Source organism: Cucurbita pepo, chromosome 1, assembly GCF_057944985.1.
Source record: "Cucurbita pepo subsp. pepo isolate OVF chromosome 1, ASM5794498v1, whole genome shotgun sequence".
NCBI lineage: Eukaryota > Viridiplantae > Streptophyta > Magnoliopsida > Cucurbitales > Cucurbitaceae > Cucurbita > Cucurbita pepo.
In genome coordinates this window covers 5,411,191-5,426,364 of record NC_141798.1, presented here as the reverse complement: position 1 = coordinate 5,426,364, position 15,174 = coordinate 5,411,191, and the positions used below count along the sequence as shown (strand labels likewise).

The 15,174-nt window shown below is 34.7% G+C and overlaps 2 protein-coding genes across 2 annotated transcripts; one reads left to right on the top strand and one right to left on the bottom strand.

Moving 5' to 3' along the window:
- Positions 1-3,348: 3,348 nt before the first annotated feature.
- LOC111790585 (uncharacterized) lies at positions 3,349-6,429 on the bottom strand. Its single transcript, XM_023671549.2, has 6 exons — positions 5,896-6,429; positions 5,003-5,131; positions 4,796-4,916; positions 4,607-4,688; positions 3,877-4,030; positions 3,349-3,773 (listed from the first exon to the last, which is right to left on the bottom strand). Exons 1-6 carry the CDS (start codon positions 6,169-6,171, stop codon positions 3,654-3,656), a joined length of 882 nt encoding a protein of 293 aa, XP_023527317.2. The 5' UTR covers positions 6,172-6,429; the 3' UTR covers positions 3,349-3,653.
- Positions 6,430-6,987: 558 nt separating this feature from the next.
- LOC111780970 (PHD finger protein ALFIN-LIKE 2) lies at positions 6,988-14,231 on the top strand. Its single transcript, XM_087127430.1, has 5 exons — positions 6,988-7,242; positions 7,372-7,404; positions 7,721-7,943; positions 13,456-13,576; positions 13,660-14,231. Exons 1-5 carry the CDS (start codon positions 7,149-7,151, stop codon positions 13,912-13,914), a joined length of 726 nt encoding a protein of 241 aa, XP_086983556.1. The 5' UTR covers positions 6,988-7,148; the 3' UTR covers positions 13,915-14,231.
- The last annotated feature ends 943 nt before the right edge of the window (positions 14,232-15,174 follow it).

Genomic DNA, 15,174 nt, shown 5'->3' with positions numbered 1-15,174 from the left:
AATACTTAAAATTATTTTTTAGTACAAAAAAAAAAAACAAAATAAACTTAATTACGCCAGCTACGCATTAAATTAAAAATCAATACTCGATATTAAATTAATACGCTTTAAATTCTTCATAATTACAATTACTTATAACGCATAATTTCTTTTGCGAATTTATTGTATTCATTCAATTAATTTTTTTTTTTAAAAAACAAATAATATATATCTTTGAATTAAAACTTTAAAATAATAATTATATAATTAGAATTTTTTTCTAAATGAATCAATTTTGCTTCTGGACCTTAATCTAATTTTTTTTTTTAAACCATTCATTCATTTTATTTTTATTTAATTAAACTTTTTAAATGTTTTAAGTTAAATTTACCATATAAAATATTATATAAAATTTAATGGATAATAATATATTAAATTAAGTAGTAATTCAACTGCAATAAATTAGTAATAGTTACAATTTATAAGAATATATTTGTTGAAAATATTAATTAATTTATATTAAGTTTAAATTATTCAATAATCACAATTGACCGTTGAATTCAATTAAAATTGTTCATATGTTACGTATTACTAATTAATCGGTATTTTTAGTACATTAATTAAATTATTGTACCATTTATGCCATCAAACTTTTCATTCATTTTTTCTAAATTTTCTTGTAACGTGAGAAATTGGTGTTCATCAATAAAATATATCTAAGTCTAATTTGAAAATCAATACTTTCTCGGTCTAGGTTGGTTCATTATCAATCTACATCAATGTATTAATATACAAAAACGATCGAAACAAATAACGTCGATGGCTAAAAAACTATATAAAAATATACGGTATTTAATATAAACTAAAAAAAACAACGATATTTAGATATTTGGTTGAATTGAGTTAAGTTGTAGATCGGATTTAGATCATTATCAACTTAATCAACTCCGAATTAAGAGGAAACAAAATTAAAACATGGAACCCACAAGGTGTGAAGTGGTCAAAAGAATTAAGTAGGATGAGAAATGGAGGGGCAGGCATGTTGTTTGGAAAGCAAGAAAATGGAAAAGAAAGCTAAAGAAAATGATTTTGTTTGGAGTGTTTGAATTGTAAGATGAAGACTTGGTCCAATTTCTTCATTTCTCATATCTAAATTAACTTATCATTTCCTCCAATTTTCACTCAACTTTTCTTTCTCATAAAATTTAATTTTTATTTTCAATTCTTTTTAAAAAAAATAAAAATAAATAATAAATATCAAAATTTTATGAACCCCGAAAGTATTATGTAATTTTAATATTTATATTTTAAAAATAAAGAGTGAAAATTTTAAAAACATATATTTTTAGAGAGAAAAAAACAAAACAAAAAAAAGAACTCGCGGGTTAGACTTATCCATACCAAATAAAAACAGCGTAACATGGTTAATAAATTAATAATTTTTTTAATTAAAATCCGAGCAACAAATAGCTTGGATTTGATGGGAAAAAGAAATATTTTGAATATTTTGGTTAGAAATAATAAATAAATTAATTAAATGTTGTGAGGACAATCATGGCTGTTTGGGAAGAGGAGAACATTATCTATACATTCCAACTATAATTATTTAGGTTAATTAATTCTTCACCAACCCATTACCTTTTTGTCTTGGATTTAGATATCATTTTCTTAATTAAAAAAAAAATACCTATTTTATTTTTATTTAATTTATTTGTGATCACCATATTTATTTTATAAATATTTACCTTTTTTTTTTTTTTTTGTCTGTTGAACTACATAGATTGATCGATGCTCAAATTGAGGATTTGTGTTCAAACGATTTTCTTATCTAAAATATTACTAGTGAGTTTATTCACATGTTGTACATATCAATTAGCAAAGAAATATTTTCGTGTAAAAAAAAAAAAAAATCATATTTAAGATAAACAATTATGTAAAGTCGATGGTCTATCTCTCCACTATTTAATATTTTTCATTTTTTATTTTTAAAAATTAAGTATATAAACACTACTTTATGCCTATAAATTAACTACGAATTCAAATATATTTTTTAGTAAATATAAAAAATATAATCCAAATTTTGAAAAGAAATGAGTATAAATGGTTGTCAAATGATTAAAAGTGGAATTAAGTAATTAGAAATGAGAAGAGAGAAAGATGAAGGAGACCAAAACAAAACAATGTTGGAAATTGGTGTGTGAATGATGGGTTTAGAGGACAGACAAAGTTGTAAAGGGGTGAAGTTGGCGAAGTTCCCTAAACTCTAAAATATTGGACCAAAAGTATTGCATTCAACATGGTGTGTCCCTTTGTTTCGACTTTGCTTTGCCTAATTCCTCACTTTTTGTTGTTCCAAACTCAATGCCTTCACACCACTTTCTTTTTCTTTATACTTTGTTTCAAATTCAGATTCCTTGTCTTCTTTTGTTTCATCTCTTGTCTTTGTTTTCTCCTTTTACTTTAAAGTGAGTAATGGATTGATGGAACTATCACCTTTATGACGATGTAATGTTACCATTTTGTCAAAATCTAAACTTCTAAACAAGAAAAAATGAATCTCGGTTATTTTGGATAAATTTGTATTATTTATTTATTAATTTTGTATGTCGACAACTACACAACCTCTTTCCATCATGGAATGTAACATCTCAAAACCAAGTCAACCCAATGAAGCATCCAAGTTGAAAGAATTGAATGGGTCTTTGTAGGTCAAGTCCTATCCTTTTATTTTAGTCATTCATTGACTCATCCTATCAATGTTAAGAAAAAAGAGAGTAGAATTGGTCATTGAAACCTTTTGTTTTTGTTGGGAGGGAGTTTTGGATTGAAAATTCAAATCTTTGGACTTTTCAATTATAACCACTAGGGACTACCCAAGTCTCTTCTTACTATATAAATAGACTATAACCAAAAATCCTCCAAATCAACCAATAGGGTTGGGACGCAAATTCAAGAAATAGGGTTTAATCACCAATAACATCAGAGACAATCTCAAGAGTATACTTTTGCCTTTCACCCAACATATATATATATACACAAATATCATCGTATGAGATTATGACATTGCTAGAGAATCTCGGAGTTTGTGTTGTGGGTAGTCAAAACAACTTCCAAGAGCCTAATCTCATACAATGATATATCTATATCATCGTATGAAATTATGACATTGCTAGAGAACAAAACAACTTCCAAGAGCCTCCAAGAAACTCTTAAAGTAGTTCTTGAGCTATTCTAACTTTAACAAGCAGCTTAAAAATTAAAATGGTTCTCAAGCTATAGATCAAAACAACTTCCAAGAAACCCTTCTAGCCAATAATTGATATCCACTAAATATTTTTGAAGAAACCATAACAGTTAAAAGCAACCGAATGAGGAGAAACTCCTGGTGTTTATTGGTAAAAGTAAAAAGAAAATTCCTACAAACATATCCAACAACATTGCATGGATAAATTACAAATCAGAATTCCTACAAATTTACATTTTAATACTATATACTAATTTCAAACATTTTGGATGAAACTTTATCTATGATGTACAAAATAAAGCTATACAAAAGCTCAAGAATCAAAATCTGACTCATGAAGGTGCTGCCCTTAGAACAAGCTAACTGTGCTAACTGTTGACATGGTGCAGAGAATAATATACCTTTTTTCTTGCACAAATCTTCATTTAACTTAGGTTGGAATTCCATGCTTCTGAAACCATTCAGGCATATGAAATCTTTCATACAGCACCGGCCTGACGTCGTTCTGCAGCGAGAGGTGCTTTAGAAGTGGAAGAATGACATCTAGGAGCTGTATATGGAGAACAAGCAACAGAAAAAAATTGGTCACAATTTGAAATATTTTCAAGATGCACTACTGTTGCTGGAAGATCCAGAATTTCAAGATTTCCCACCTGTGAATCGCGTGGTTGCCCTGCAGAAAATGAAATGCAAGGAATTCCATTCAGAGGTTGCAATAAAAAACTGAAAGGATTGTTGTCAACGATGACTATTCTTCTTAGATCCTTTGATAGGCCGGAGAGATCCTTCACGTGATCTCCGTATTCCCTGTAGATTATATAGCGAACACAGATTTTACGGGGAGAAAATAATTAATGGTTTAAACTTTTTTTAGAAGGTTTGTCAGGTTTCATCCATCCAATATTTGAAATCCTTTCCAGAAATGAGTAGGTTAACATTATCCAGAACAAAATTATGACACTTGAAACATTCAAACTGAAATATGGACTCAAGTAGAATTCCATCAAAGTGGGTTTGGGAGTGATTTTGAAAGAATTAAAATCACTTTTGACCTGTTTTAAATTACTCTAAAGCATGTTTTTAATCATTCAAAATCAATTAAGATGATATAAAAATTATGTTTATAAGTGTAAAATCAAACCAAAATCATAGCCTGCAGCATCAATAAATAATGAAATTTGGGATAAAAAAACAAGTAGTTAATAAGTTCTACTCAAACTCCTGAATGATTCAAACTTGTTTTTGGAAAGGGCAAGTTCGATTCCTTGAGATTCGATAACTCTAGTAGTATTATATCTTTATTGACTAGAAGCTTAATGACTGAAACTCTGCCGGACCCAAATAGTAATTAAAGTAGAACAAAATAGCAGAAACAGTACTTACGTGCTAATAGTTGAAGGCCTATACAGCCGAAGACTAAATAGATTTTCTTCATCTATCCTATCAACAAGAGGCCTTGCATACCCTGAGGCATATACATAAATGGAATCCTTCAGATTCGATGACTTTTTCCGTTCATGGGTAATAGACGGTCATTATTTGATAATATGATGGATAGTAGAGTGTACAAACCTTCAAGACCAGCTGTGAAGAGTACAAGATTTGCGAATACACTTAGTTGGTTTAAGAAATCGTGCAGACCCGGACGCTCAAAGACAGTAACATAGTTGACCTTAGGCTTCCCTTCACAGTCCTAAAAATAGGAGAATAACCAGGAAAGATAGTTAAACTAAAACTCAGTAAAATGAAACAGTACAAGGCTCCTGAAAAGGAAAATACCTCGTCTGAAGAAAAGCACTCGAGTTCAAAAAACTTCAGTCCAGCTTCGATAGCTTGATTGCGAATAACAGCAGGCAAAGTAGATGTCTCGTATGAACATACGAGAGTTTCATCCAAGTCAAGAACTATCTGTAATTGTCCAATGTCAGACGTGGAATCTAGAAAGGAAGGCACAATGGGGACAAAAGAATAAGAGGAATTCCAGTAAACATGAATGATTCCCGCCCCACCCAATAGAGAAAAAAAGCACAATCCTTCGTGCGCCTTTATGGAAATGAATGTAAATTTTTTAACCATTTGAACTTCACACAGAATCTCCACAAACTTCTAACATAATAAGTTCTACAGAGCACTGGAAAACATTTTAAGAGAAATCATTATTCATAACGTTCTGTTCTAAAATGAAGGAACATAGTTCCTTCAAATTGAGATAAGCATTCACAGAAAGTTCCAGGGCTAGATTCTTTCATCTAATAAATGAATCGTCAGCATGCAAGACAGCAGAACCATAGGCAATGAAGTTGAAGCTTTCCTCTCCCTATTTTAATCAAGAAACAGCACGTCTCCGCTTCACCAAAATGTTATCAATCAATCTTCTCACGCAGACAAAGGCCAGGCCTGGTTAAATACTACTCCAAATTTCAGAAAGATTAATCAAACTTATACATATATCGAAACCATTGAGATAAACTCATAGAAGAAGGAGAATGCAAGACCCAATGATCACAAAATTGCGCAAACCCAAGCAGCACAATCATACCACAGTCTCAAGAAAAATCGAACACAAATTGAAACCAAACACAAACACGTCGCAGAACACTAGATTTTCAGCAAACAATTTCGGTGGGAAAACCACAATCATAACGAGTAATCAACAAGAAAAATAACAATACCGTCAGTTTCTCCCTAAGCCCAACGGACTCCTTCTCGCCTTCAACGGAGTCGATATCAACGGTGGAGTCGGCGAGCAACTCCTGGTCAGGAAGTTCAACAACCGGCAAAGGCTTAAAAGACGGAGACGAAGAATCAGAAGAAAGAAGCCGAAGGTGTTCAAAAGCTCTGAGGATTCGAACAAAGATCTGAAAGAAGAACGCCAACCAGTTCAACAACGTCTTCCACACCTGCAGAGCCGTGGGCCAATAGACCTCCGGTTGAGTCAACTCAGCCATAGGTTGTCGGAGCCGCCTCTCCAACTTCCAAAAGGCACCGGAAGAGCTGTCCCCCTGCGATGGACAATAAAACCAATCGGCTTCCGAGTATTCCTCTCTATGACTGTGTACAGAAAACGGCTCCGGCAGCGGCGGCGGAGGAGGAGGAAAGTGGAAGCACGGTGAGGAAGAGAGTTGGAGAGTTCTAAAAAGGAGGTAAAAGTGAGCGCGTGTTAAGAACAATGGAAAGTGAAAGAATGCGCCAATAAGGAAAGACAATTCTGGCGCTCTTTTAAAACCATGTCATTGCTAGTTATTGATGATAACAGAGATTTAATTCGGTACTTCCGATACCACTTGAAACCGATAAATTTAGTAATTATAAACTCATTTTGTTAATTATTTGCAATACTTTTGTTAGAGTTCTACAATCTATCCTTCCCACCAAGTTCTAATAAACAAAATAACAGCCGATTTAAATATATTTAGTCGGCTCCTAAAATATTATGATTCATTATGGGTGGAACTATATACTGTCTCACAGTGCTTAGCGAATAAGCTATGTTAGGTCATGTTATTATGAGACCAAAATACCTAAAAATCTACTGTGTTGTTGTGTATATTAGAATGGAATTAATTTCACTTAAATTTTAATTTTATAATGTATATAAAATAAAATAAAAATAGAAATTTTTATATAAAAATATTAATTAATTTTTAAAATTGGTTAGGTTACAAAAATTTCATATAATTAAAAAAATGTATGGAGGTTGGGAAAGATGAAGCATTATTAATAGCATGTCGGAGAGGAAAATCTGCGTTAATTGGAGATTAGAGAGTTAAAGAGTGGATTACAAATTATAAATAGCGTGGGATCAAGCCAAACCCAAAAGCCGTACAAAAGGTTTGCACAAAAAGGTTCCAAGTTTATCGATGCTGGTCACTGGGCAGTGATCACTACGATCTCTTCGACTTCTGCAATTTACTCGATCAATTAAATGGCGTCAATCTCTTCCAGCCTTCGCACCGTCGAAGATATCTTCAAGGATTACAACGCTCGACGCACAGGCCTTGTGCGAGCCCTCACTTATGGTGATATTTTCATTCTCGATCGATCTTTCTCTTGCTTCTCACCATAAGCTTTTGATGGGTCCTTTTTTGTGAATGTGTTTGATGAATTGGGTCTTGATTTTGATCTCCCATTTGCTTCTTTTCTTACAGATGTTGATATGTTCTACTCGCTTTGCGATCCTGGTGAGTGTTCGGTTCTTTTGATCTTGATTTTGGTTTTTTTTTTTTTTTTTTTTTTTTTTCGGTTGACCGGAGAATCGAGGGGGAATGATAGTCTCGTTACGGGGAGGATCTTGTTTTGCTTTTGTAGAAATAGTTATTTATCTTTTCATTTTGTTCTGCTATGCTTTTTTGACGAGCGTTTGATGGGGGCATTACTCAAAATTAGTGAGAGAAACTTGCGGTTTTGTGCGCCTTTTGACCTAATTTTGGGGTTTGTTCTTTATGGTGATTTTTGTTTTTTTTTTTTTTTTTTTTTTTTTTTGTTCTTCGCTTTCAGAGAAGGAGAATCTGTGTTTGTATGGACATCCGGATGAGTCTTGGGAGGTGACTTTGCCTGCCGAGGAAGTTCCATCCGAGCTCCCAGAGCCCGCGTTGGGGATCAATTTTGCAAGAGATGGGATGAAGCGCAGAGACTGGCTTTCGCTGGTGGCTGTGCACAGCGATTGTTGGTTGCTTTCAGTGGCGTTCTATTTTGGTGCTCGACTCAACCGCAATGAGCGGTAAGTTATATAACTTCCAGAATGTAGGAATATCTACTGGATCTTGAATTCACGATGAAGCATGTGGGATTGTTTGGTTTACCACTTGTGACCTCAATAATCTCTTGTTTAAAAAAATTCTCTCTCACATCCTTCTGCACTGGTACAATGTGTATAGCACTCATGCATTCCAATTAAATGCACCTTCTTGGGTATGTTTGTTATCCTAGTTTGTTTGATGACTAGGGCCCATCTACTTGGATTTGATCTCTTATTCTGTTGTGGTATACTGTCAGTTAGGAAAGTGGAGAAGATCATGTTCTTCTCGCCACTGTAATGAAAAATCTCTTATATGGTTGCATTATGCGTATAGTTAAGAATTTGGCCACAGAATCACCTGTGTTAACTGTTACAAACATGCAGTCTTTCCTTCCAATTTGCTTCACTTCTTCTACCTTGCTTTCACTCTGAGTGTGTATGCAGCTGTCTCTAACATTCATAAATCATAGCTGAAACTTTCTTTTGTAGGTCACGAAAAAGTGCTATTTGAATGTGTATTTGGTAGGGTATTGGTGTTTTTGTTGACCTTATAATCACAAGCTGTAAAATGCTCTTCATAATAACAAGCTATAACATGCTCTTCAAAATAGATGTTTCTTCTATTTTAATTTTTTTTAATAAGAAATAGTGGATCATTTTTTGCGGATGGTATGCTTTTTGGGCTCATGACTTCACACTTGTAGCTTCCCTACCGAGTGTTCTATTTGCCTTGTGGCTAGTTATTTTTGGGTTCACGAAGGCTTCATACTTGTGGCTAGTTACTTTAGGGCTCATGAATACATACTTGTGGATAGTTATTTTTGGGCTGGATGCATGCGTCTCTCATTGCCAACGACCTCAGTAAGAGGAGAAAGGGTGTTGCAACCAAGGTTAATCTTTAAATAGTTGGATTGAGATGTCCTAGGTTCGATTCCTTTTGCGAAGAGCTTTGAACATTGTTGGAGAAAATGATTGGGGAATGAATCATTGGTATAAATTATTTTATTGTCGTCAACAACAAACCTAGAGACAAAATGCTTTTAGGGCCTTAAGACAGGCTGGCCCACTCTCCCCTCATCCCTAGTCACTCAGAATTTACTTACTAAGATTCTGGTTCAGAAAGAGAGTTTCTCGAGATTGGTTGTCATTGGCTGACTTCACAGAGAAGTCTTCTCAGTATTGTTATGGGTCCAAAATTTTTCTTCCTTGACTTCACAGAGAAGAGTAATTATAGAATAGGTTGAAGAGGTTTAGGGTATGCAAGGAATTAACTAAAATGGTGGAGTTATCCAACTGTCTTCCCAGAAATGAATCTTACTTCCATTATCCACATTTGAAGTTAATAGTCGAGGAGGGCTTCTTTGTCCTTGAGTATCCCCTCCACAACTATTAGCCTTCACCAACTTTTTTTTTTTTTTTTTTCTGAAAACTGCCAGCTATTCGTTGGGACCAAGCCATAAATAATAAGGATTACATTTCTCCGTAAGGCATATTCTTCTTGTGAATTTTCCTTCCATTATCGAGAACCATTTCATAAGGAGTGCTCTTTTTCTATGCAAGAGCACCCCCCACTCTGAGTCCTATCTCACTTCATTTAACCAGATGCCTACACAACTTATATATATCTCCCTTCCAATGAACCCTCTAATCATCTTCTCCATGCTAAAGATAATCTTTGCGGGAGCTCTTGAGAGGTAGAATTAGTATATAGGACAGTTGTTCAACAATAATTGACCCAGAATTTTGGGAACCAGGCATAAGAAGAGTTTATAAGAGGCTTGCATCTTGGAAGAAAAGTTTTTCCTCAAAACGTGGTAGACATACTCTCTTTCCATCAGTCTTGAGCAACATCTTGATCTATTTTATGTCTCTATTTAGAGTTCTTTGTGCGGTAAGCGAAGTCTTAGAGATTCTTATAAGGGATTTCTTGTGGTAGGGTATTGATGTGGGGAAAGTTCTCCTCTTGTGAGGTGGTGTATGCCGTTGGACCTTGGTGGATTAGCAAGAAACTCATGGAAAGATATTTCTGTTGAGCATCTTGTACTTTCTCAATTTGTTTCTTTGGAAGGATAACTGGTGAGGGAAAGACCCTTTACCCTACCATTCCCTTTCTTCGTCCAAGAACTCTCTCTTCTTTGTTGGGGATTCACTTTCCTTTGTTCAATCAGTAAACTGCAGATGTTTTGGCTTTCTCATATTAGATTGGAGAGGTTTTTTTTAGCCCTAGGAAGAGGGATGTTCGCCTTTGGAGTCCTTGTTTGCCTAAGGCTTTTTCTGCACTTCCTTCTTTCACTGTTTGGTTAGTCTCTCTTTGTCAAGGGTTTCTAATTATTCTCAAGTGTGGAAGGTGAGAATTCTCAAGAAGGTTAAGTTCTTTGTGTTGTACGTTATACATAAAACAATTTACACCTTGGATTAGATTTTGGGTAAGGTGTTCAATTTGGGAGGTTGCTTTGTTGTGTTGTGTGCAAGAGAGCGGCCGAGCAACTCAATCATATTTTTTAGAGATGTGATTTCAAAGGAGCAATCTGGAGTTACGTTTTCATAGATTATCAAGGAGTTTCTTCTCCACCCCCTGGTGATAAAGGATCATGTTTCTGCTGTGTTGGGGATTGTGCTATTTTGTGGGTGTCTTTTGGGTGTGAGGAATAATAGAATCTTCGTAGAGTTGGAGACATTGCTAGGTTTTGTTTAATTCCTTGTTAGATTTCATGTTACTCTTTGGGCTTTGATTACAAACTTATTTTGTAATTATTGTTTAAGTCTTATTTCTCTAGATTGGAGTTCCTTCTTATTATTAGGCTCCTTTTTGTGGGGTCCTTTTTTGTGTTCCCTTGTTTTCTTCTAGTTTTTCCAAATGAATGTTTGGTTTATCATTAAAAAAGGGTGGATCGTCTTTTCTAATTTAACTTGAAACCTGTCCTACAAAGGTTCCCAGAAGTTGCTGGAGAGTGCACCTTGTAGAAGCAAAGGTTTCCCAGTCCCATAAGCCCGTGAAGGTGGGGTCTTCAAAACCTTGAAAACTATTTGGTTCCTCTTAAACCAAATCCTCCCTGAAGTCCTTATTCTGGATTGATCCATACAACTAAGGCTCGCCCCTCGAAAGGAGAACCATCCAGGTGCTGGAGCACCGCATCTTGTAGCCAAAAGTGAAAGACCAACATAAACTGAAAGTGAGCCCCATCCGTTCTAACCAACATCACATTTTTTACACTCAATCACTCCCTTTGCACACTTCTTACATACACTAGTTGTTGGTGGTGGTCCTGGACTCCCGAGCCTCTTTCCTTGGAGAGTTTAAAACCTCTGCTCCAAAAAGTTTTTTTGTTTCCTTCCATCTTCACCTCCTGAAAATGGCAATAATTCCCTTAACCAACAAAACATCTCTCGTCTTTAGCATCTAAAAACATAATGTTTGCAAGATGGTTTCCTTAAATTTATATGGCCAAATGAAGCTTACTCTAAGCAGGCAACCTTCTTGTGAACTGGCACTATGAAAATAAATGAGGGGCTGATTCTAATTCCACCTTACAGAACACATGCCCGTTGGAAATGAAACTTTCTTCTTTGAAAGAGATTGCTTGTTTCCATCTCTTGTAGGACATTTACAATAATGAAATCATTTCTCAGTAGCTTTGATCTCCAAATCAACATAAGAGAACCAGACTTTCCACTAGATGTCTCTATCCAACAAACTTGGTACAAACTTCTGACACCGAAAAACCTTGTCTGATGTGAACCATGTAGTGAAATTTTAAGTCTCCGTGCCTTGATCATCATGGTCACGTTGATGACCCTGACTTAATGTAGTCAAGGACTAGTGGGTAAGGCTAATGAAGAAGAAAACATGAAACATCATCATGTATAACATAATTATGATAATAGTATTTCGTTGTCCCTTAATACTTATTTTCGATAATAAAACTTTGCCTACGTGTCCATCAATGTCTTATTCACTTTACCTTGTGTCAAAGCTTCAAGAAACATAAATATTTTGCTCTTACTATTGACTTTCTACCTAGTTGCCTGCCTTTTCCTGGGCTCTCCCTGTATTTCCTACAACATATAATGCAAGGAAATGTCTGCCTGAAGTTTGTTTTTATTTAAATTATTCTTTTTCTGTTTTCGATGGATAATTGCTATTCTAAATTTTTTTATTACTGTTAATTATAGGAACTTTATTTGTTAAGTGGATATTAAGTGTAGCAATCGATAGGACCTTTCCTACAATGTTGTATTTCTTTCATGTACATAGATTGGGTCTATCTTGATTAAGTTTAACTATCTCTCATTTTTTGGGTGGTCATATTGAGCTTCTGGTAAAAGTGAAGGGTGAAAGCTGTAGTTGACAGAAAAAGCTTTTGTTTGTCTGAGAGGACATATATTTTGTGATGTCCGTGGTCTGCAGTTTCGTGGTCATCGAATACGAAACATTTCATTATAGAAAAGGGGAGATGCCTCTCTTGTTAAATGAAATATAAAACAATCCAGGATGAGTGGACAATAATTATGTTTTTAATATGTAATCATTTATGTTTCAAAAGATTTTCCTTATGAAATCAATAAATTCCAAGTCCTTTCTAAGGAGAAAAAAAGAAAAGTTGTACTATGCCTAGACCTGCATTTGTGCTTCACTAACGGTTTAGAAAAAGATGTATAATTAATGCATTCTCAGGTGAGGCAAATAACACATTGTTTCTAATAGGCAAGGTGAATCTCAACAGTAAGAAGTGTGAATGTATAGGGCACGTTTATGATGAGAGTAGACATGTAAATAAGAAAGGGGAATAGGGGGTGTGTGTCCGTGAGCTTTTTAGCAAGTGCTGTTAGTAAGAGTTTGTGAGGCATGGGCCGACCATTTTGTAGTACCGTGAGGAGTTACAGAGGAGAAAAAGAGGAGTGAGAATGGCAAGAAAATAGTCGACTGTTTTGGGGAGGAAGTGAACCTCTTGAAAATTTTGATAGTTTGTGATTTTGGTTCCTTCTGTATTTGCTTTGATATTTCATGCAAGAATTCTATCAGTTTAAACTGTCGCTATGTGTATGAGAGAATGTTCATTTTTCTTTTAGCTCAAGCTCATGTAAGAGCATAGATTTTAGGCTAGTGTTCTAGCACATTTGTGGTTTGCCCTGTTTTACAATTTTGTACTATAGTAGTTCAACAGCGATATTCGAACTCACGCTCTGATTCATTGTGTTCTCTCTCATTGCGGTGATTGTTTCCATTTCATTGAAGTTTAACTACCAATCTTTGGTGCTCTTTATTTTTGTGGATAAAATATTTTATTTCATTGAACCAACTAAATATTTGTCTGTAAACGAGTGTAGAGCATTGCATATTTCCAGGCAATTTAACACAACCTTGATCTACGTGACTTTTTAGCAGAAGAGAGCATGAACTTCATTGTTACTTTCTTTTGTCGTCGATGTGACCAGCACAGAACAATTTCTTTGATCTAATAGTATAAAAAATTGTGGTCTCATCTTTCCACAGGAAGCGGCTGTTTAGTATGATTAATGATCTACCCACTCTATTTGAAGTTGCGTCTGGAAGGAAAGCTGTTAAAGACAAACCCAGTATGGACAGTGGAAGTAAATCCAGAAACAGCACAAAGGTGAAGTGCTGCGATATTTATTTTATGCCTTTTCCTTTGACTGAGAAGTTTAGGATAGATAGCAACCAATTTTTCTCTTGCAGAGATCACTGGACGGGTCGATTAGAAACAGCAATCCAAAGCTACTGGATGAGAGTTATGGAGAGGAGGAAGACGAGCATGGTGATACTCTGTGTGGGAGCTGTGGAGGGAACTACAACGCAGATGAATTTTGGATTGGATGTGACATATGCGAGAGGTGGTTCCATGGAAAATGTGTGAGGATAACACCAGCCAAGGCAGACAATATCAAGCAATACAAATGCCCCTCTTGCAGCACAAAGAGAGGAAGACAGTAGCGCGCCGAGACAGACACCATCATGTAAAGCACACATTTTGTGGGAGTTAACCTTTATGTCTTGGAAAAAAACTGTTGGTAGGGGATTTACTTGTGATGAGGGTTTATAGGGGTGGGTTATAAAGTTAACACTCTAACGGATACGTAAGCATGAGTTGAAGCTAGTTTTCTTTTCGTTTGCGTTCGTTCGTTTTTTTATTCATACATGTTCCTCCTCGTATAGTTTGGTGCTTGAAGATTGATTGATCTTTCCTCGTTATAATGATATGAATGATATGAATGAAATGATCTGATCATTCATGTTAGGCTTTTGGTTTTGATCATTCATGTTAGGCTTTTGGTTTTAGCCTTTGGGACTTCATCATATTATTATCATTATCGAGTTTTTATTTGAGTTTTTTTAAGAAAAAAAAAAATAATAATAATAATAAATAAAGGGTATTATCTTATCCTAATTTTAGTAGGTAGAAAGCTAAGGCTACAAATTTTGAGGCATTCTAGATTTGGAGTGATCATTTTAACAAATTCTAAATTTAGGATGTGGACATACAGAATAGGCCAAACCCCAATTATTCATTTTTGTTCACATGCTGAATAAAAATGTAGCCCTTGTTTATGAATATCTATTTTATTTCGATACCGAAAAAAATGTGTTTGATTATACCTCGGTAAAGTTCATCGAGAAACTCCCAATTATCGGTTGAGGTTTTTTTTTTTTGTCAAATCACATCAAGTGAAGCAAAGTTGGTGTAAAAATTTAAAAAATGTTACTGAATTCTCTCACATTGTGATTGAAGTAGTTTTTTAAGTGGACAACAAAAAGCCTCGATGAGGAAACATGGTTACTATTGAACCTTTTAGGGTTTGTCACCATTTGTTGAAACTCCAATTGTTGTCCTTTCAATTTGAATCAGTATTTTCCTTTTTTTGTTGGCTTATATCAGTTTTGGGTGTATTATTGGGATACCTTTGGGTAGAACCCAAATGTGAAAAACATTACAAAAACAAAGATGCTTTCTTGTTTGGTACCATTAAAACTGACATGCCATGCCTTCTCCTCCCCTCAAATACTGAAATATCGTCCTTCCTTTCCTCTTTTATGTTCAACGTCAACACCCAAAATAAGCAGGGTTATAACACTTAACGTCTACATATTTGAGTTTCGCTCAATGAATAAGACACCAATTACTTGTTTCAGAGATTTATGATGGTTCCATCCTAAAATTAACTATAAAGAGACAACATTTTATTGTTCTTTGCG